The sequence below is a fragment of the Cebus imitator genome, unplaced genomic scaffold, assembly GCF_001604975.1.
Source record: "Cebus imitator isolate Cc_AM_T3 unplaced genomic scaffold, Cebus_imitator-1.0 Scaffold103, whole genome shotgun sequence".
Taxonomy (NCBI): domain Eukaryota; kingdom Metazoa; phylum Chordata; class Mammalia; order Primates; family Cebidae; genus Cebus; species Cebus imitator.
In genome coordinates, this window is record NW_016107418.1 from 3,032,854 (window position 1) to 3,055,200 (window position 22,347).

The following is a 22,347-nucleotide window of genomic DNA, read 5'->3' on the forward strand; positions in this document are numbered from 1 at the left end:
AAAAATTGACACAAAAAAGTAAGATTAACATTAGTTAACAATGTAATTTTACTTTTGGGTTTCTTTCCAATGAAAAAAAGCTACCACCAAAGTACAAACAAAAATTAAAGTTGATCTCAAGAAAACACTGTGGTTGAATCAAAAAGTGCCTCTTCTTTCTCTAACATTAACAACAATTTAGTAGTTGTTTTTCTTATTTTCTCTTTTTTTGCCAGGACATGTTCTCATCTGAACAATTTAGTTGATTTTTGGTAACAATTTTAAAACATATATGTAAATAAAAGATACATAATTACTAGCTCCAGAACCATTAGGGTTTTGTTTTGTTTTTTTCATCCATGGGATGCTGCCTGAGGTTTTTTTTTGAGACAGAGTTTCACTCTCGTTGCCCAGGCTGGAGCACAATGGAGCAATCTCGCTCACCACAACCTCCACCTCCTGGGTTCAAGCGATTCTCCTGGCTCAGCCTCCCGAGTAGCTGGGATTACAGGCATGCACCACCACACCCAGCTAATTTTGTATTTTTAGTAGAGATGGGGCTTCTCCATGTTGGTCAGGCTGGTCTTGAACCCCCGACATCAGGTGATCCACCCACCTCAGCCTCCCAAAGTGCTGGGATTACAGATGTGAGCCACCGTGCCTGGCTAAGGTTTTAAATTTTAAACAGCCACAGTACTTCTGTTACTCATTTTCTAAGTATTTTGAAAAACTAAAAATTATAGTAACTAATTTACATTTTGTCTAACATTACCAGGGTGGAAGGAATCCCTGTTTCCCAGATTTATTAATGACTAAGCATCAGTATATTCATGGATTCAATGATAACTTTAGTTATTCAGAACACAAACATTAACCAGAAATGAAGTGACACTAGACTCAGCCATATATTATCCTGTATTATAAAGGATAATATAAAGCCCATGTGCCTTATTCATAGGAAACAATTCAAGTCCCTGACTTAAAACCTTTTTCTCACTTTAAAAGAAAAAAAAAAAAGAGGTACTAAAAGATGTATTTGTGTCTGTAATCCTAGCACTTTGGGAGGCCGAGACAGGTGGATCACGAGGTCAAGAGTCAAGACCATCCTGGTCAACATGGTGAAACCCCGTCTCTACCAAAAATACAAAAAATTAGCTGGGCATGGTGGGGCTTGCCTGTAATCCTAGCTACTCAGGAGGCTGAGGCAGGAGAATTGCCTGAACCCAGGAGGCGGAGGTTGTGGTGAGCTGAGATCGCGCCATTGCACTCCAGCCTGGGTAACAAGAGCGAAACTCCGTCTCAAAAAAAACACAAAAACCAAAAAAAAGATGTATTTGTGTTTTTAGCTCTCAGCAGATTAGGAGGAGAAGAAAAAAGGGCGATTAAGAGGAAAGAAGAGATAAGAATGATGAAAGTTCTAAACAGAACAGTCTTCTCAAAATGAAGTCCCAGGACAAGAAGCATCATCAGTAACACCTGGGAACACATTAGAAAAGTAAATCTTCCCTAGCTCACCCAGAGATACTAAATCAGAAACTCTGGGGATGGGACCACGCAAATGCTGGGGTTTAACGAGCCTCAAGGTGATTCTGATAGACTGAAATTTGAGAATCACTGTCATAAAGGCAGAAATACAGCAAAACAGAGTTACCAATAAAAAAGCCAATAAAAACAAAAAAATGATCAAAGTAAGCCTGCCAGATTACGGCCATTCAAGGCACTACTTTCAGGCACTTTAAGAGATTCAGAAGCAAGAGAAAGACCTTACCTTCAAAGAGTTATAATCTAATTCACTGGAGCAGAAGACCAGTGGAAAGAATAACAAATCTAAATAATTACATAACTTGAAATAAACTGCTCTACAAACTCAGATATGTAAAGGGTTTCAGAGTATTCTGGTTCAATACAATTACTGAGGCATATACAGTTGAACAGGAGCCATCAAAAAATAAGATTACATTTTGTTTTAAGCCATAGAGTACTATGGAAAAATTTGTGAAAATATAAAGTTCTGACAATTAAAACTGTAAGCTTCTGATATCCAAAAAATTCAAGTATGCTGGAAAGATTCATTTCCCTGACGCTAGATAACTCAGTTATTGCAGCTGCTTTGGTGATATTTTTAAAGTAATTACAAAAGATGCAAATAAGAAAATACCTCAAATGTGTATTCATGAGCTAACCAGGATCAACTGTTAAAACTTTTGCATCTAAAGGAGGCTGGGAAATATAGCCAAGCTGCTTAAAATAATTTAAGTCCAGATTTCAGTCAAAAGTCATCATAGGAGAAACTTCCAGGCTTGGGCCATCCCATCTTCCCATTCTTGCTCCTTCATGCGCTTCCCCTTCCTTTCCAAGTCACTGGAGAGGAGCTGAGAAGCCCTTGATCTGTGTCTCTTATAAGTTATGTGAAGAGCATCCTAGCCAACCTGAACGCTTGCCTTGGAGTGTTATAAAAGCAAGAAATAGATTTTTGTTATCCTAAGCCATGTCATTACATTTTGGACCTATTTGTTTCAGCAGTTTTAACTTACCAGCACCTCACACACAGTGGGCAATAAGATTACAACCTATATTAACTATGGCTGAGACAGCAGTTGGTGACTATTGATGTTAATATATTAATGCTAATTTATTGTTTATTAAACAATGTTAATTTTACTGTTTTCTCAAAGGTACCTCCACCAAATGACTATTAGTTATTAATTACTGTGTATAATACCATGCTAAAATCTAGATAACCACATGTAAACTATAGGAAAGTGCTTATGAAATCATAAGAAAACATCTTATTTCAGACATATCAATGTAAGAGATTAATGACTGAAGAATTTAGAATTAAACATTATCACCATAATAAATATGCACTCCACATCTAGGTTGTTGCAAGTATTTACGGGTAGAATTTACATGCTTATGTGCATTGGGGGTTTGAAAAAGGCCACATCTTAATTCCTCTCCTTTTACTAAGACCCTATCTGCATGCCCTACTCTAGAGTAACTACATATGAAAGGCAGTACGAATAAGAAAAAGATAAATTTCATGGTCAAGATGAGAAGAATCAAAGGTTAATTCAAGAAATAGTAGGGGCTACAACCATCTGATTCATTCCTATAGAGGACCACTCCTAACTAGACATGTAACACACAGAACAGTAAATTTATTCACACGTATACTGAGTAGGCACGCTGCTCTGGGTATCACTGAGCTAAAAAGTCAGAGAAAAAAAACAACCCCTAGTGCTCTCAACCTATTTGACTAAAGAAGGAGGTGCAAGGAAGGTCAACATAACTCTACACATTGAGCTATGAAACAGATCAGAAATATTCTTGGGCATTGATTTACACCTGTTCTCCACGCCTCTCTGTTCATCCAGAACCAATACAACACTCTGATTTATCCCAGACTCTAATCTTATATTGCTGAAACAAAAGTCCCCTTACCTCCATCTATGAAACAAAGGTAGGCATGAGGAGACTTTCTATTTACACAGAATACGTCAATAAGTCCATATGCCTTCTGAAATCCTTCTTAAGTCTAGTTCAAATGTTATCCTTCCCTTTTTACTACTTCTCACCACTGTTTTCATTTCTGTCTCTGTTTACTGTCCTCTTTTCTTCTATAGATTCTCATGTCTCAAAAAGAACAAAACAAAACAATTATAGATTAGAAAGACTTAAAATCATCTACCAGTACCTTCTTATAGAACTGAAGACTCTAAAACACAGTAACCAAGCGGTATGCTGAAAATCACATAGCTACTTTAATAGAACCGGTAACATTTTCTAAAGGCAATTGAGTCATAATACACTGAAAGCCATCCTGAGAGCAGCAAGAGACTTTGCTGCAGCTGTAGATCACTGGATCGGTAACTCGAATTAAAGGGAATCCCTACCCACTCCCATTCAGCCCCTACCCTCTAATTATGGGACAAAATAACAAATTCAGTGAGATTTAAACAGGAAGTTCACAGTAGGAACTCTTAAACCTATCAGGACACATTAACCAGGGATTACAACCAGTAGATTATCTACCAGTAGCTATTTAAGCCTTACCTGACAGGTCTCCAAGCCAGCTGCAGCAGCCACATCCCTCTCTGCGCCATAAACGTCTCGCCTCAGTTTTCTGAAATTCCCAACTGGGAAGGGAACATAGCCAGCAGGCACTCCCAACCCTGTTATGACTCTACAGTTCTACTGTTAGTAACTTTCCCAGGGACATCACAATCTGTGTCCTTACACACACATACACAGAGAAGCTTCCTTCTAGGATGAGCTCCTCATTACAGGGCAATTAAAAGGTCCACTTCTCAAAAACCTTGAGATCCCTGATCTTAATCATAAAATAGTTGTTAATTTACTTATTTTTTTAATGTAGAAAGCACTCTCCAAACTAAAGAACTTGGAAAGATTTGAATGATTCTGCTGAATACACCTGAAAAACAAAGTAGTTACAAAGAATGGAAACATGCAATTTAAAAATACAAATACTTTAACTGCTTATAAGAATGCTTTAGCATCTCAAAACACACAGTGACTCTAGTTTTGATCCTGTTAAAACAGGCACATTTCTGTTCCTCATTTGACTATTCATCTGCATATTCTGGAACATTTGCAGTTTTTAGTTCTTCAAAGATGTTTATTAATTAAAATTCACTGTACTTAAGAGATACCTGCCAATTACAAAATTATTTTCTAAAACAAAAACTAAGTCTTATATAGAAAAAGCATTTATTAAGCACCATTTATATCTAAATTTGTACTAGATGAGAAATGGCATGGTCCCTTCTTAAGCATTTTGTGAAATGTTTAGGAATTCTAATTAATACTTAAAACAATTAGAAGGATACTTTAATGCTAAACTACCACCATTAAGTACAACACTAATTTGAATAATTCAATTTAGACAGAAATATCAAATTAATTTGAGCTATAATTATTTGACTATCCCATAGAATCCATTTAACAGTAAAGTTCTGAGAAACAATTACAAGGAAAATCTGTTTAATGTTTATTAAAATTAGTAATGTTTAAGAACTACATAAATATGGTTATAATTTTTATTTTTAATAATTATATCCCTTAGTAAAACACAAAATAATCTAAAGCAAAAGCTTATGGAGTTTTTGTGCCTTGAAAGACTTAAGTGCACAGCCCTAAAATACACAATGAAATTTTAGGCCTGAGCTTAGATTACCATCTTTAAGACCATAGATTGAAAAAAAGAAGTTTCCAAAGAGTTTCCATTCTCCCAATGGTATACTCCTTAGCTGGATATCAGAGTAATAACATAGCTGGATTTAATTTTACCCACACTAGTGTTCCACTCCTTATGACTTACAAGAGTTCACAATTTTGGACCTATACAATTAGTTGAATACTTCTTCCCGGTTGCCTGATGCCATATTGTCTTAGAAATAAACCAGTTATATGGACACACATAGAACTAGCTGAAAAATAAAATAACTAAAATAACTATCACGTAGGAAATATTTTTTTTCCCATTCAACAAAAAAGGAGAGAACTAGGACAAGTGGATGGAAGATAGACAAGACAGACTTTGGTTTAGGAGAAGACTGAGTTTTCTTTTTTGTTCAAACTGTTACAGTGTACACTGGGCTGGCTGCCTTGGTTAGTTAATGAATTCCTTATACTACTCTAAGTGACTATGCAGAGAATAGATGACAAATCTGTCAGATATGCCACCTCTAGACTTGCACAAGGCTGGACTATGTAAATCCCAAAGTTTCCACTTAGATCGATAACCAGTATCATGTTATTGCCTAAACCAACTACTACATAATTTAAACAAATTAAACCTCCATTTTCTCATCTATGACATGAAATGTCATAGACCTAATCAATCACAGAATTTTATTTTTTAGCATAGAACTTTAAAACTGAAAACAATATGCTTACCCCAATCCTTCAATATTGTAACAGTAAATAACTACTATTTTTAGTCTACAACATTCATAAAAAGTTTTGGTATTTCTGAACAAGAATGACAAATATTAATCTCTTCTTTTTCTCTCCCTTCCATTTTTTTCCCCTCACATCTTTCTCTAGCTAAAAATATTTTTTAAAAAAGGGTATTAGCCAATTTTATCCACAAATTTGACACCAAACCTCAGGAATACGTAAGAAATGACCGTTCAGTATTTTTTAAAAACTGGATCTAAGAACATAATTTTCTTTGGATTTATTTTTCCAAAAACCTATAATAAAACTTGGTAATAAATGAATACAATTATTTAATAATGCTAATTTTGATATAATAATTAGATGATTCTCCCTGTATCAATCATATGAGTTTGTCTTAATAATTTGCAATAAAGGCTGAGTAGGGTGGCTCACCTCTATAACTCTAGCACTTTGAAAAGGTGAGGGGAAAGAATCACTTGAGGTAAGTCTGAGACCAGCCTGGACAACATAGTGAGAACTCATCTCTACAAAAAAAAATTTTTTTAAAGAATTTTTTAAATTGCCATATGTCTGTAGTCCTAGCTACTCAGGAGTTTGAGGTAGGAGAACTGCTTGAGCTGCAGCTGGAGGCTGCAGTGCCAATACACTCCAGGCTGGATGACAGAGTGAAACCCTCTCTCTAAAGTAATAATAATTTACAATAAAACATATCTAATGATTTTAAAAACCTGCACTATTTTCATCTTAAAGGCATGAATATTGAAAAATGCTGAAAGTCACTGTGGCTCTTTTTCTTATTTATAAATCAATGATGACATTTGCAAATACAAGAACTCACCTCTGTCCCTCCCAAGGGCCCACACACAATAATTAAGCAGAAGAATAGATGCTCAGTTCCTGATATACAATTGTGCACTAAACCACCAAATGATACACAAGAACACTACCCGGAAATGTATGCTGCTCCTGCTGCACTTACAGTCATTTTCAAACACACTGTGGTGCTCTGAGATTTGTTAACACTGAGGTAATTAGAGTACATGAAGACTTAGTTAACCAAGATCTACTATTAAATAAAAATACTCAGGAAAAATTCTGATGAAAAAGAACATTCAGCAATTAGTTCTCATGATAAAATTACTTTTCATGGCACAAAAATTAATGCATAAACTATCATTTCATAACTTCGTTTCCAGAGATCTAGTTAAAAAAAAAAAAAAAAAAAAAAAAACCCTCTGCCTAAACAAGGGCTAGTAGAAAAATGTATCCTTAGGCTATATGTTACTTAAAAGTATTCTTACTATATGACACTCTGGAAATTAGTCTTGTTAAAGCTGTGTTAAACCAATGGTTTTCCAGGAGGTGGAGGTTGCAGTGAGTTGAGATCAAGCTATTGCTTTCCAGCCTGGACAACAAGAGCAAAACTCCGATTCAAAACAAAAACAAACAGTGGTTCTGAACTTTTGAAAGGCTGTGAACCTCTGTGAGGAATATAAAAGCTGTTGCCAGAGAAAAATGCATATTTACAAATAAAAATATGCATATAATTGTAGGGGTTCTCAAAGACAATGAAGCCCAAGTGCCGTATCATTAAAACAACTACCTTCACAAAAGATACTTGGAAATGTAGCTATTGTTCATAGGTTCAATGTGCATAACAAAAATGTATCTATTACATTCTTGATTCCTTAAAACAGAATAAAATGGGTGTGTATACAATTTGATAGAAATATATGCCACACATTTTTAATGCCTTTTAAATCCAATTAGCTGTGATTAAATTCAAATATTTATATAAAGTTTTCTTTCTTACACTGAGGCATACACTTTACATGATTTATTTTTTCTTAAGCGATCAAAACAAAGTTTTAAAAAAGCAATGTGATTCATTCAGAGCCTCCTTTGTACCAGGCATTAGGCCTTTGTTCCTTAAAATTTGAGGAAAGCCACTCTTAATAGCTACTCAACAGCAAATACTAGGCCAAAATAAAATGGCCTAAAAATTTTGACAAATATATTTGGTCAAAAATATATTTAGATATGTGCTTTCCCATATGTAATGAAAATGACAATACTCTAGTATACAAAGTGTCAAAGTATTTAAGGTTTCATATTTTGCAGTAATTTGACATATTTTTAAGGGCAATCATTTTGGGTATAGCAATTATAAAAGAAAATTAAAAATTTGTAACTAAAAATTATCAATGAGTTACACCTATAGTAGACAGTAAGCATTAAAAATAAACAAAATCACCCCTAAAGTAGGTAAACAGCAAGCACTAAAAATAAACTAAATCACCCCTAAAATAGGTAAATAAACTCTACATTTATTATGTAAATAAACCTCACATTGCAAATGTGAAGACCCCTTCCTTAAACAAATTAACATTTGTGGGTAAGAAGTGATGGAAGACACTGAGAGTACAACGGTATTTCCAAAAGGCAGACTTAAATGTTTTCTTTGCTCATCTCCAGACAGTGTTAAGCCAATAACCAGATAGAAAAAACAATTATGCAAAATCACTGATTTCAATATTTTTTGAAAAAATATTTTAACTGTGTTGTCATGTGAATGAAGAGCACTTTAAAAATAATAGTTATCGGAATTCATGAATACATTTCATAGGATATAATGACCTATTTCCAATAGTTCCAGAGAGTGATTAGTTTCATCGTTAAGAGGAGCTAGAATAACCATTTTAATGCTAGGGTAATGTAGAATAGTTTTTCAGCTAATTTAATTTTTAAATTAATTAATTTCATCCTAAGTTTCGATTGTGAGGTCCAATTGGGATCAATGAATACAACCACCTCCAAATAAGCTTATACCTATACCATAACCATTAATGAATTTTTTTAAACTAAATGTTTTTAAGATCTAAAATTCCCTTTAATATTTTTAACTCCTCCAATTGCAAAGGCTAATTTTTTTTTTGAATGGCAAGTCTAAATTAGTGCGATGAAATAAGTTATCAAATGTTTATTTCTGATACAAGGAAGTACTGTTAGGTCAAAATAAATTGGCATGTGATTAAGAAGGCCAAAGTTTTCTGAGTGGTATATGGATCCCATTATTGCAGGTATTTCAGAAACAGACTTATAAAGGTGAATTACACTCTCTCTGCTCAGAGGTCTAGACAATATCTAAGAAATTTTAGATGTATAGCTAACTTGTAGATTATGCTTATGTAAACAATGTGAACACAACTCAATGAGAGAAAAATCATAGTAGTATAATCGTAGTAGTATATTACTTACAATAAAACTTTTAGGCTACCAGAGATATTCAATTCTGATACTGCTCTCTAGAGAAGAAAGGAATATGCTTACAAATTTAACTGAACCTGAAAAAAAAAACCAAAGTAGAAGAAACGGTAAGGGAACAAGTCGGCGGAGGAGAGTTGGAAGGGAAGCAGGTAGCGAGAGAATGGTGGGGAAATGACGGGCTGACAAAATCTTTGACAACACAAGGTTATTAAAGCTCTGAGTACACTGATACTTTATATGCCAAAACAGATGCTCTGTTTCACTGTGTTGTCCTTATCTTCTCCCATTCTTCTTCCCAAAGAGGTCCTTGAATTAGATATAACAGCATTTAACTCAAAGATTTATCTTACCAACTGGATTAAGCCCTGGAGGCAATACCAGTTCCCAGCTGATCTAGATATATCCTTCCGCTTTGTTTTACTGTGTATATATATTTCATTTTGTTTCTGTTTTAGGTTGTTTTTTTTTTTTTCTGAGACAGAGTCTCGTTCTGTCGCCTAGGCTAGAGTGCAGTGGCACAATCTCAGCTCACTGCAACCTCCATCTCCCCAGTTCGAGCAATTCTCTATCTCAGCCTCCCGAGTAGCTGGGATTACAGGCGCCCGCCACCATGCCCGGCTAATTTTTGTATTTTTAGTAGAGACAGGGTTTCACCATCTTGGCCAGGCTGATCTTGAACTCCTGATCTAGGGATCCACCCACCTTGGCCTCCCAAAGTGCTGGGATTACAGGCGTGAGCCACCATGCCCGGCCTTGGTTTTTTGTTTTTTTTTTTTAAATATCCAAGACTAAGTGATGATTTTCCTTTTCAATAGTTTCTAGAAACATAATTTGTGTGTGCAACTCAAACATTTTACAAATAAGATAACAATCTGCTCAGCACTATGAATTCAATATGATTGTGCATACCACCTCACTTTCCAAATCAAGGTACACAGCAGTGGAGATGAGTGATGTTAATTTTTAAAATGTAAATATTTTTATATTAAAATAAACGTTATGGAGTGGTAGATGCATTAATTCTTAATATAAAAAGGAAGACTGCAAAGAATCATAGATTTCACAATGGGTCACATCGAACTATGCCTTCAGGACTCCTGGAATACAAGCACATTTGCCCAAATTCTTCTGCCATTATGGGTGCACTTGGCAGAAGGTGACTAAAATGTGTTTTTCTCTACTGCAATGACCCCTAATGTGCTATTTTTTTCCTACTACTGTTTATAATACTTATAATACTTCACCCAATTTAAAATTACTACTATAGCATTTATAATCAAATATCTGAAAAGGAATACCATCTAAAGATGTATTTAGAATGATATAAATTATTTTTTAGAAATTTAATATAAAAGGAAGACTGAGGCATATGTACATAAATATTCCCTCTATTTCTGATGCCTTTATAAGTTTGAGTGTAACAGCACAGACTTTTAAAAATAGAGAAATACAAAAAGATAGTTTTTTTCCTAAATAACCCTTTAAATTTTTTTGTGAGTTGTATACATAAAAAGCCTTATATGTAATTTCATTCATATTTAAATTTTGCTTTAAAATTCTCAACTACACATTTGGCCTATGGTACCAAAAACTAGAACAGAAAGCTCATAATGTGTTCAAATGTGAATCATTCAAGTATACAATTTCAGTTCTGATAACAGTAAATGGTGCTTACAGATTTGGTATCTGGAACTCACTGAAAATAGTTACTCAACTTACCTGGCGCTAATCCAGCAGTGGCAGAGCTTCCCATGGATGGGTGAGAGAAAACTTGAGAGAAGGCAGACATATTTGACTGGGACACGTTACTCAGCCTGGAGGTTGATCCTCCTTTAGGAATAAACTCGCTTGCAGTAGGATTTGGTGTCTATTTAAAAATCAAATATAGTAAGTTAACACACTTTAAGCCCCAAGACATTGAATCTACTAGGCATTATTCCACAGTGCTTTATTTACTTAGTAAAATATATTACTGAAAGGATTAACAGCTGTTTTAGGTTCCATATTTTGGTATGTCATAATTAAATTTCTTAAGGGAAATTTGATAATCAAATGTGAAGATTTTAATAATTTCATTTGCAGGATTTTAAACTCAGTAATGTGTAAAATTTGTCTTTATTATTGAGCATGCATCATTACCAAACTATTATGTTTCACAGACTGGGAGGTTGAGATTACCTCAAAACTGAGCAACAAGTTTCAAGTTTAGTATCTTTCAACCACTTCTACCAAAATAAAGGTCAAAACTACCTTTCTTCCAAAATTAATCACTTTCATTTTTGTAGGTACTTCAAGCATTTCCCTAATAATATGGTATCATGTATTTAAGTAACAAAGTAAAGGTTAGAAAAACATTTAAAAACAAGGCAAACATGGAAGGAATCAAGATGTTAGAAAAACTAAAGAGATCCTAATGGCCATGCAGTACCACAGGAGACTTGTTAAACCAAAAAATATTTGACTATGAGATTACATGGAAAACATCTTTTTCACAGTGGTACTATGCTACAACTTTTTATATATTCAAGTGGCACGGTATTTTTAGCTTTAAGAAATACTAGAACATATGAGTCTAGACATAAGATTCATGAAGTCTCTATATTGCCCACATTAAATTTCCACAGAAGGCAGAAAGAACAACTTTCCTATTTAAATTTGAATGAGTTAGAGTTCAAAATACTGCCAAGTTAGAGTTCAAAATACTAGACCTGGAAGGTACAAGTCACCAGGTTAACCTGAATGTAAACTCCAAAATGAGTATTATCAGTTATGTGCCAGCTAAAGTTAAGTAAAAAGTGACAAAATATACAACAATGCTAAATCTGGACTTAATTAAAACATACTAGAGCTACAGAATCAATCTTTTACTGCCACATCTAAGGCATGAATTTCGGAAAAAGTATTATCAGGCCTGAGGCAAAATACATTTTCCAAAGGGGGAAAAAATCCTCTTTTATGACTTAAAATGTATTTTAAAAACATTTCCAATGTAACATTCCCCAAAATAGTGGTAGGTTCTCTAAACGGATGGCCAATTCCTTGATTTCTGGAGTAGAGCACAAGCCAGTGCAGTACTTCCTATTTTAAGGAAACAAATGGCTACCAACAGAATGAAAAGTATGTCAGGGCTGGTATGTCCCAGTTAAACCTAAATCTTAGAAGTTGAGGGTCAAGATAAAAGCCACTTATATCTTGATAAGAGAGTCCAAAGTGGCCAGAGATGCGGACTTCAGAATTACACAAGATTACTAGGAGACAGCAAAATTAACATAAGGAAAATAATATACAATTGTGAATATTTTAGTATGTTCCTGAGAAATAGGTATTATCCAGTTTCTATTTCATATACATCCTACAATTACAGTAAATAACACTGATTTCAAAAATGAGTTTCTCTAACCTTACTATTTTGAAAGCCTATTTTTATTATTTTGAGGCCTATAAAGGGGGGAAAAGGAGGTGAAAGACCATCTTACCTTTCCTAACAAATTATAAATGGCCTCGAAATATATTAGACTGGAAGTTATTAAAATTAATCTAACTATTAAGATTTACACACAAAACTGTAACTTCTACAGATTCAACAACTAAGGATGCCAAAACCTACCCAACAATGAATTTGAATTAAGAAAAGGATGACTTAAAACCCTTTCTTGATTTAGTATTACTTAATTTGGTGGTTTGAGAGTTTTTGTTCAACTGTGAGCACTTGAGATTAAAGATAAAATAATTTAAACAGCAGAAAAAATAATTATGCAAGATTTAGGTACAACTACACACAAAAACATCTAGGAATAAGAGAGTAGAACTATTATTAATAGATAATATGAATTAACTGTAGCCAGACCAGAGAATGATCAAATACATTTAACGTAAAAATCAGAAATTAAGACCTTATCTAAAATACTTTTTCATGATAAAAATCTTTAAAATAACATACAATAAAGATGCATTCTTAAAACTTCTTTAATATTACTAGTTTAAAATACAAACCTTTTTTTAAACTATAAAACCTATTAAAAATAGTGTAGGTATATAGCTTTAACATGTTAAGAATAGTTTTTTGAAAGACAAGGCAAAACTGGTAACTAAAATAAGTATCACATTAAAATGAAACATCTATTCAGAAAAGAACCTATTTCTTTCAGGTTTAGGGGGCAAAGTTTTTATCTAGGATTAGACGACCTAAGGACTTGAATTATATAAATTATCTGACTAACTTCAACAACAATAAGGAGTTTGGGATAAATATGAAAAATAGAAATAAAAAAATTAAAGTTTTACTATCCCTGCCCTATGTTTGAATAATCCTTTCCTAAAGACATAGATATTTCTCTATAATATTAACTTTTTGGTTTCTGTAAAATACACAGATACAGACTCATTTCTACTCATAATTTAAAGCCTAATTTACATTTATGTTTTAAATAGTTCTAAATGCATATTTTAAAAAGTTAATGTTCATTTAATAGTTTTAGATTCTCATACATTCAAATTTATCCCACAATTTGCTTTCTTTCTTTTTTTGAGACAGAGTCTCACTCTGCTGCCCAGGCTGGAGTGCAGTGGCACAATCTTGGTTCACTGCAACCTCCACCTCTCAAGTTCAAGTGATTCTCCCTGCCTCAGTCATCCTAGTAGCAGGGATTACAGGTGTGCACCACCAAGCTTGGCTAATTTTTGTATTTTTGGTAGAGGCAGTGTTTCGTTATGTTGGCCAAACTGGTCTCAAACTCCGGGCCTCAAGTAATCTGCCAGCCCTTGCCGCCCAAAGTGCTAGAATTACAGCACTTATATGATCCACTGTGCCCAGGCTGCCCCACAATTTTCATGTCAAAAACAACCACGTGATTCTTATATATTGAGTTCTCCAAAATGGCATCATTCCCCCAACTTTCGAAAATGATCCCTACCACTACCCTCTAGACCCAAATATAATAAATCAAGAAACTTGACCATTAGTTTAAATGTTATTGTAATTATAATCATTATATCTTAAATGAGATAATGTGACAGTCTAGACATCCCACCTAATACAACTGATAATTCCCTATCTATAAATGACCAATAAGGGTTAACAAATAATTGTCTGATAAGGTTTTTAACTCAAGTTTAATACAATTTTATGCTTTTCTACTATCCTATTATTCAACAGAAACTATCATTTTTATAATAAAATTCAGTATTTTATACTCTGGTGGACTCTACCAAAAGTAATACTTAAAGACTACATTAAAATACCTACAAATTAAAGGGCTAACTTAATAAACAGTGCAATGAGATAAAAGTACAGCCATTAAAATTTTTGTTTTAAGACAGGGTCTCGCTCTGTCCCCCAGGCTGGAGTACAGTGGTACAATCTTGGCTCACTGCAACCTCCACCTCCCAGGCTCAAGAGATTCTCTTGCCTCAGGCTCTTGAGTACCTGGGACTACAGGCATGCACCACCATTCCCAGCTAATTTTTGTATTTTTAATAGAGACAGGGTCTCACCATGTTGGTCAGGCTGGTCTCAAACTCCTGACCTCAACAGATCCGCCCACCTTAGCTCCCAAAGTGCTAGGATTACGGCATGAGCCCCCATGTCCGGCCTAAAAAACTTTTTTAAATTAAGTAGAAAGACAAGAAGTAGCTTCTGTTGAATGAAAATAGAACATAAGAGATGTAACAATTCATTGCATATAAGGCCCAAAAAGGCCTATAAAAAATACTTGTCATACAATGATGGGATGAATAATTGAGAATCTACTAATATTCTTGAATACTGGTCAGGGTTAATCTCACAGTAGACTCAATCTGACCGCATTTTTGAAGGATATTGTTTCCAAGTATGGAATTCTAGGGTGACACTTTTTTTTCCTTCCTATATTTTAAAGATACTGTTATACTATCTATGGTTTGCATTATTTCCAATGAGAAATCTGCTATCGGTACTGTCGTTTCTCAGTATCTGCAGGGGATTGGTTCCAGGACCCTCCTCCTGTCCCTCCGCAGATACCAAAATCCACAGGTAATCGAGTCCCTCATATTAAATGCCTAATGGTTGTATGTAGTCTATGCACATTGATGTATATTCCTGCATACCTTAAATCATCTCTAGATTACTTACACCTAATGAAATATAAATGCTATATAAATGTTACATGGTATTTTTTATTTGTATTATTTATATTGTTGTGTGGGTTTTGTTTTGGTTTTATTTTTTTTTTCGGGGTGTTTGAGTTTTTGTTGTTGTTTTTTTCTTCCGAGTCCATGATGGGTTGAATCCAAGAATGTAAAACCCATGGATATGGAATGCCAATGGTATCACTGTTCATCAAAAATGGTTTTGTTTTGTTTTTTGGTTCAGCTGATTCTTTGATGTGCCTTGTTGTAATTTTCTTCATGTTTCTTTTGCCTGTGACTCACTGGACACCTTGAATCTGTGCATTTAGTTTCATCAAGTTTGGAAAATGTTGTCCATCATTTCTTAAAATACTTTTTCTGTGCATTCCACCAGTCCCATCAGGAATTCCAATTATAAGGATATTAGGTCACTTGATGTTATCCCACAGCTCACATTTTCTCTGAGTGTGGTTTTTCGGAGCAGTTTCTATTGCTATACCTTCAAGTTCACTAAACTGTTCTGTAATATTTACTGCCATTCTTCCCAACCAACATATTTTTCATTTCAGACACTATAGCTTTAAACTTTCAAAGTCTGATTCAAATTATTTTCTTATATATGTATATATGTTTCATTCCTGTACTAACATATTTAATCTTTCCTCTAAGCTTCCTCAACATATGAAATAGTTATAATAATTATTTTTCATGTTCTTATATACTATTTCTGAATCATTTCTGGGTCAGTTTTGAACGATTATATTTTCTTCTCTTATGGGTGTTACTTTCCTCCTTCTTTGCCTATCTGGTAACTTTTGATTATATAGTAAATAATGTGGCTTTTATCTGCTGGGTGCTGGATATTATTGTATTCCTATAAATCTTCTTGACCTTTGCTCTCTGTTGTAGTGAAACTGCTTAAAAATTAGTTTGATTCTTCCAGGTCTTGCTTTTAAGCTGTTAGGAGGAACCAGGGAAGAATTTATTCTAAGGCTAATTTGGTCCCACTACTGAGGCTAATGCCTTCCAATTAGCCGTACTTGGTGCTTCAAGAATTATGAAGTTTTCCATTTTAGCTAGCGAAAGCAGGAACTACTGGCCATGTATGAGATCTAAGTATTGTTGACTGGGAACTTCTTTTTCCAGCTCTGGTAGCCTCTTCATTTGTATCCTTAATTCTCATCAGCTAAAGATTCAAGAGGGAACCCTTGGCAAATTGCCAGGGTTGTCTCCGTATTGGAGCTCTCTTCTCTTTAGTATGTTTTCTTGTACACTATCGCCACCATGGCCACTGTGGACTACCAGTTTGGTCTCTTCAATTCAGACAGATCAGCAGGCTCCACCTGATGTCCCCCTTTCTGTACAAGGTTGGGAAATTCTCCCAAGGTAGTAAGCTGAGTTAATCACAAAGTTCACCTCATTTGTTTTCCATCCCTCAGGGATCACTGTCTTTCAGTGTCTGGTAACTACTGTCTTAAAACTGTTGTTACATATGTTTTGTTTAGTTTTCTAGCTGTTTCTGAAGAGAGGGTAAGTCTAACCTTTGTTCTTTCACCTTGGCCAGAAGACAAATCTAGTGGTAATGTTTTAAAAACATTAAGGATTTCTTTGACTTTGAGTTATCTATATATAAAATTTAGCCAACTCTTTTTGGTTAAACACCCACTAGTAGAGAAGTGATCTACAGGTACCACTTCAAATAACTCGTGAGCAATTCAATCTACTTTTATAAAGTTGGTTTTTCAACTTTTGCTGTGCTTTCCTTATCATCTCTTTCCTAAATAGATACTATGTCACACGCACAGTTCGACTGTCCTTTTGATAATGCCCACATCTTTGAAGCACCAAGTCACAGAGTCTACTTTACACAAATATGTCTCCAATTCAATTACCTCTACCCATGCCACTGGGAGTGACTTGGCAACATCAATGGGCAATAAATTATTTGGAAAAGCAGAAGAGAGCATACTAATAATGAGGGAGAAAGACAGGATTGAAGAGTTTTTTTTTGCCTTGTTAAAATGATCTAAAAAGACATAAAAAGATGAGACCCAGCCAGCCACGGCTACTCACACCTGTAATCCCACAACTTTGGGAGGCCAAGGCGGGAGGATTGTTTGAGGTCAAGAGTTTGAGACCAGCCTGGCCAACAAGAAGAGACAGGTGTGGTGGTATGCACCTGTGGTCCCAGCTATTCAGGAGAATTGCTTGAGCCCAGGATGTGACGGCTGCAGTAAGCCATGTCTACGTAACCACCCTCCAGCCCGAATGACAGAGTAAGACCCTGTCTCAAATAAAATTGAGCTCCATGGACATAAAGAGCAGCCCAATTCAGACCTAATTTTACTATTATTCAGTGTTAATAAACAACAGAGGATAAAGAGGAAGAGAAGAAGATGGAAAGGAGGAAGTCAGCTGGTTAACAAGAATCCCCAAGTTCATATAAGGTTTTTTCTATTGTTATTTAATGAATTGTTATTTCCGCTTATTTCAAGCACATACAAATATGACCAATTTAAAATTTATTATCAAAATATACTCAACTTCTGGGTTAATCAGAAACCGACCTCTTCAAAACCTGCCAAGTTTAATCTTAAAAAAAAAAAAAAAGTGACAACTAAATACAATGACTCCTGAAGAATCAGTCTAATAACATAGTTTATAAACCTTCTGAAGCAAACTAGGCCCTCTGATTTAAGCAGCTCAATAAAGGAAATATAATTCTCTAAATCAGATAAAATTGATGGAGAAGGCAGAAGAAAGCTAATTACTAATATTTCCAAAAGATTCATATTAGCATTCTAAATCAAAATTCTCCTATTTATACCTTGACAATTTTAAGAGGGAAGTAGCATGTGTATGTTGGAACCTGACAAATGAAGATCAATTAGTAATAAGCTTTACATTATGATAGAGGAAAACAAAAATTTTTATGATCTCAGTATTAAGCAATTCTCTGTACATAACGACCTGAAACTACAGACACGTGGCGGTGGCCAAAGCAACGCTGCCTAAAGGAGGGAGAAAGGGAGGCCACAAAGGCCAGGCGAGGCAGTATACAAGCCCTGAGGAGATTTCCGTGCAGCTCCAGGCTGAGAAGCAGAAAAAAGGCGGGGGAAGAAGAGGAGCAAAAAGAAGGTGGAGATGGGGCTGCAGGTGACCCCAAAAAGGAGAAGAAATCTCTAGACTCAGATGAGAGCGAGGATGAAGAAGATGACTACCAGCAAAATGCAAAGGTATTGAAGGGCTCATCGACATTGAGAACCCCAACCAGGTAGCACAGACAACCAAAAAGGTCACACAACTGGATCTGGACGGGCAAAAGGAGCTTTCAAGGAGAGAAGGAGACAAGATTGAGAAGCAGTAGGCAAAAAAGCGTTACATGGAAACGCACTTGGTTGGGAAGACAGAGCAAGCCAAGGCAGACCTGGCCTGGTTGGCCATCATGCGGAAACAGCAGAAGGAGGCTGCAAGAAACGAGGAGGAGGAAAGGAAAGCAAAAGATGATGCCACATTGTCAGGAAAACAAATGCAGTCACTCTCCCTGAATAAGTAAACACGATTCATGGGAGGAAATGCCAGGGACCTGGGCCACACTGCCAGGACCTCTGCTGCGTCTCGCCCACCCTGTAGCCTGGTGCCGCTGCAACAGCCCCTCATGGCCAGGAGCCCCCCATGGCCTGGGGCCCCCTCTTCATCTTGGCAGAGAAATTGTTGGGGCGATGTGGGAGGGGGAGGGGCAAGCTGCTATTTTTGAGACAGAAAGATGCAGGACAGCATTTCATATGTAACCATTTGAATGTTTTTTGCTGTTTTTAGAATTCAGAGCCCTTGCTGGGGGGTGCCTGGAAGATGGGGTATGAAGAGCTTTCCTTTTGGTAGATAGCACGTAAGGGGGTGGTTGTGCCAGGAGGCAGCTGCTGATGGGTTTGCTACAACCAGCCCCAGGCTGTGTTGCCTGGGTGCTCATTCAGAAAGGGGCTGTCATCTGGAAGCCTGTGCCCCTAGGTCCTTGAGGGTCATGGTCTGTCCATTCTGTCTGACCAAGGCCTCGCCTCTCTGTCCTTCCCTACCTGGTTCCTACCCACCTGGCCAGGGTCAGTGCCCATTTTTAATCCTACCCATCGATCATTTCAAGAAACCTCTGTTTACTGTGCAGCACCCAGACAAAACATGCTCCACAAATTCAGCTTGTATATCTGGCAGATTAAACTTGACATTATCGTTTAAAAAAAAAAAAAAAAAAAACTACAAACACGTAAATTTCCCAAGATAGTTTAAGTTCATCCTTTACAAAGTTTGCCAGAAATAGATTCCTGGTGTACCTTTTATGAGAACAGTTTGATAATATTATCAAAATGAAAAATAATGCCATGCAGTGGCTCACACCTGTCATCCTATCACTTTGGGAGGCCAAGGGGGGAGGATCACTTGAGTTCAGGAGTTTAATATCAGCCTGGCAACACAGTGAGACCCCCCATCTCTACTAAAAATTAAAAACAATTAGCTTTGCATGATAGCACACACCTGTAGCTACTCCGCAGGCTGAAACAGGAGAATGACTTAAGCCCAGGAGATCAAGTCTGCAGTGAGCTGTGATCATGCCACTGCACTCCAGCATAGTAAAATGAGAAAGGGGAAAGGGGAAAGAGGGAAGGGGAAAGGGAAAGGGAAGGGAAAGGGCAAGAAAAGGGAGGAGGGAGAGGGGAGGGGAGGAGAATAAGCAAAGAATAAGCATGCCCTATGATCTAGTAAACCCACATCTAGGAATTAAAGCTAAGCAGAAAAATGATACAAGTAGATAAGATTAAGGTTAGCACAGAATTTTCTAAATTATAATTTAAAAAAAACAAGTATCTACCAGTAGGATTTTGTCATGTAGACTGTGGAACATGTCATAATGTATAACTTTTAAAATTTTGAGTTGATATATTTTTATTAAACATGGAAAGAGACACCTATACTATGACTCAGTAAAAATAAAAGATAAGCTAGAGAACAGCAATGAAAACTCAATTGCTATTTATGTAAAATAGTTTCCTTATGCCTCAGAGGGAATGGGGGAATGTTTGTGCATGCAAGTGTGTAAAAACTTGCTAAAGATGGTCACTAAAATGTATCAGACATGTTCTCTGTAGGCGGTGACCTAAGGGTATTTTTGCTTCTTTGTACTCTTTTTATTTCAGTCTGAGTCTCACTCTGTCACCCAGGCTGGAGTGCAATGGCTTGGTCTCAGCTCACTGCAACCTCCACCTCCCAGGTTCAAGCAAGTCTCCCGCCTCAGCCTCCCGAGTAGCTGGGTCGACAGGCGCACGCCACCACACCTGACTAATGATTATATTTTTAGTAGAGACAGGGTTTCACTATGTTGGCCAGGCAGGTCTCAAACTCCTGACCTTGTGATCCACCCACCTCAGCCTACCAAAGTGCTAAGATTACAGGCGTGAGGCACGGAGCCCGGTCTTCTTTGTATTCTCTTCTATAGTATCTGATTTTTTTCAGCAGTGGATTCCACCAACCACAGATAGAAAATATTTGGGGTTAAAAAAAAAAATTAAAAAAAAAAGCAAACAAAAGCAAAAAACGTATAGCAACTATCTACATATTATTTACACTGTAATAGTTATACTGGAGGACACACATAGATTATATGCAAATATTATGCCTTAAGCATCCCAGTATTTTGGTATCTGCAGGAGGTGGGGAGGTTGTTGCTAGAACAATTCCACAGAATAAAGAAGGACCACTGTATAATTTTAACAAAAAACTTTTAAGAAAGTTCAAGATTTCTAAATCATAAAATCATTTACACTATTCCCTTTTTCATTTGCATATCATCACTGAATGAAATGAGATTATTGTAAGAATTCACATGGATTATACAACATTTAAATTCAGACCAAAAGAATCAATGCACATAAAAAGGAAAATCTGTATCTGAGGAATAGAAGACATTTAAAAATAAAACCAGATGTCTGCATCTGCTGCAAACTAGGTATCCCTAATCAGAAAATCTAAAATCTGAAATGCTCCAAAACCTGAAACTTTTTGAGCTCAAACATGAAGCTCAAAGCAAATGTTCACTGCAGTATTTCAGGCTAGGTCTTCAGGTTTAAGATGCTCAACCAATAAATATATCCAAACATACCAAAATAAAACAAAAACAAACAAACAAAAAAACACTTATAGTCCCAAGTATTTTGGATAAGGGATACTGAACTTGTACTTAAAAGAATCTGAAGTTATTTACATGTCAAAGTGCTCCAATAACAGTAATCATTAATAATCACAGGGCATACCACCTAGTTTATTCTATCACTGTTCCTAAGAGGAGCAAAAATAGGTAAGTGAATAAATAGTACAGAAAAGTGAGACTATCACAACATTTCAAAGAGGCAAAAATTACTTTACACAGCTACAATTATTTCTATATGTATGCATATCTTCTATCCATAGCCATGTAACAGTACACCTATTTGTCACATTCCACAGTAAGTAATTTATAATACTTAGATGTATTCTTCCTAACAAAGAATCCTGCCATATTTAATCATAACATTTAACATATATTAAGATTTTCAAATGTTTTCCACAATGATATTTTATTTCATGAAATTGTACCAAGGGAAAATTCACAAAAATATGTAAAGCATTACATTTCAGGATATACATTAGGCCAAATACTCATCCAGTTAATAAATAATCCAGGTCCATTCATTCAATGATTTCAATATCTAATATATAAAAGACACTGTGCAAGGCACTGTGAGGAAGAAAGAAATAAACATCCACACTGTGTTCTACAAGTTCACAGGCTGACATTTCACAGGAATACAATGTATCCTGAACCCAATTCCACACTCTCTAGAACTCAGAACATTCATGTATCAAAAGACATATATTAAGTATCTACAACGTGCCATATCAGTATATGATATTAGCTTATATGGTGAGTTCTATAAATGAATAATTAGAATCTGATAAATGCTAGGAAAAAGTGAGCAAATACCTAATGCTGTCTAATTAGGACATAAGACCATATGTTTGAATTGATTCTTTTTTTTTTTTTTT

The 22,347-nt window shown here is 35.6% G+C and overlaps 1 protein-coding gene and 1 pseudogene across 2 annotated transcripts in view; one reads left to right on the top strand and one right to left on the bottom strand.

The window, feature by feature from the left end:
* Positions 1-22,347, bottom strand: part of PAN3 (poly(A) specific ribonuclease subunit PAN3) — a 161,306-nt gene that overhangs the window by 67,979 nt on the left and 70,980 nt on the right. Inside the window, exon 6 of the mRNA XM_017537465.2 lies at positions 10,891-11,038. Within this exon, the coding sequence (XP_017392954.1) occupies positions 10,891-11,038 (148 nt within the window). The remainder of the gene's footprint in view (positions 1-10,890; positions 11,039-22,347) is intronic.
* Positions 12,199-19,524, top strand: LOC108310462 (annotated as a pseudogene). Its single transcript, XR_001827762.2, has 2 exons — positions 12,199-12,242; positions 18,259-19,524. The product of XR_001827762.2 is annotated as a 28 kDa heat- and acid-stable phosphoprotein-like (transcript).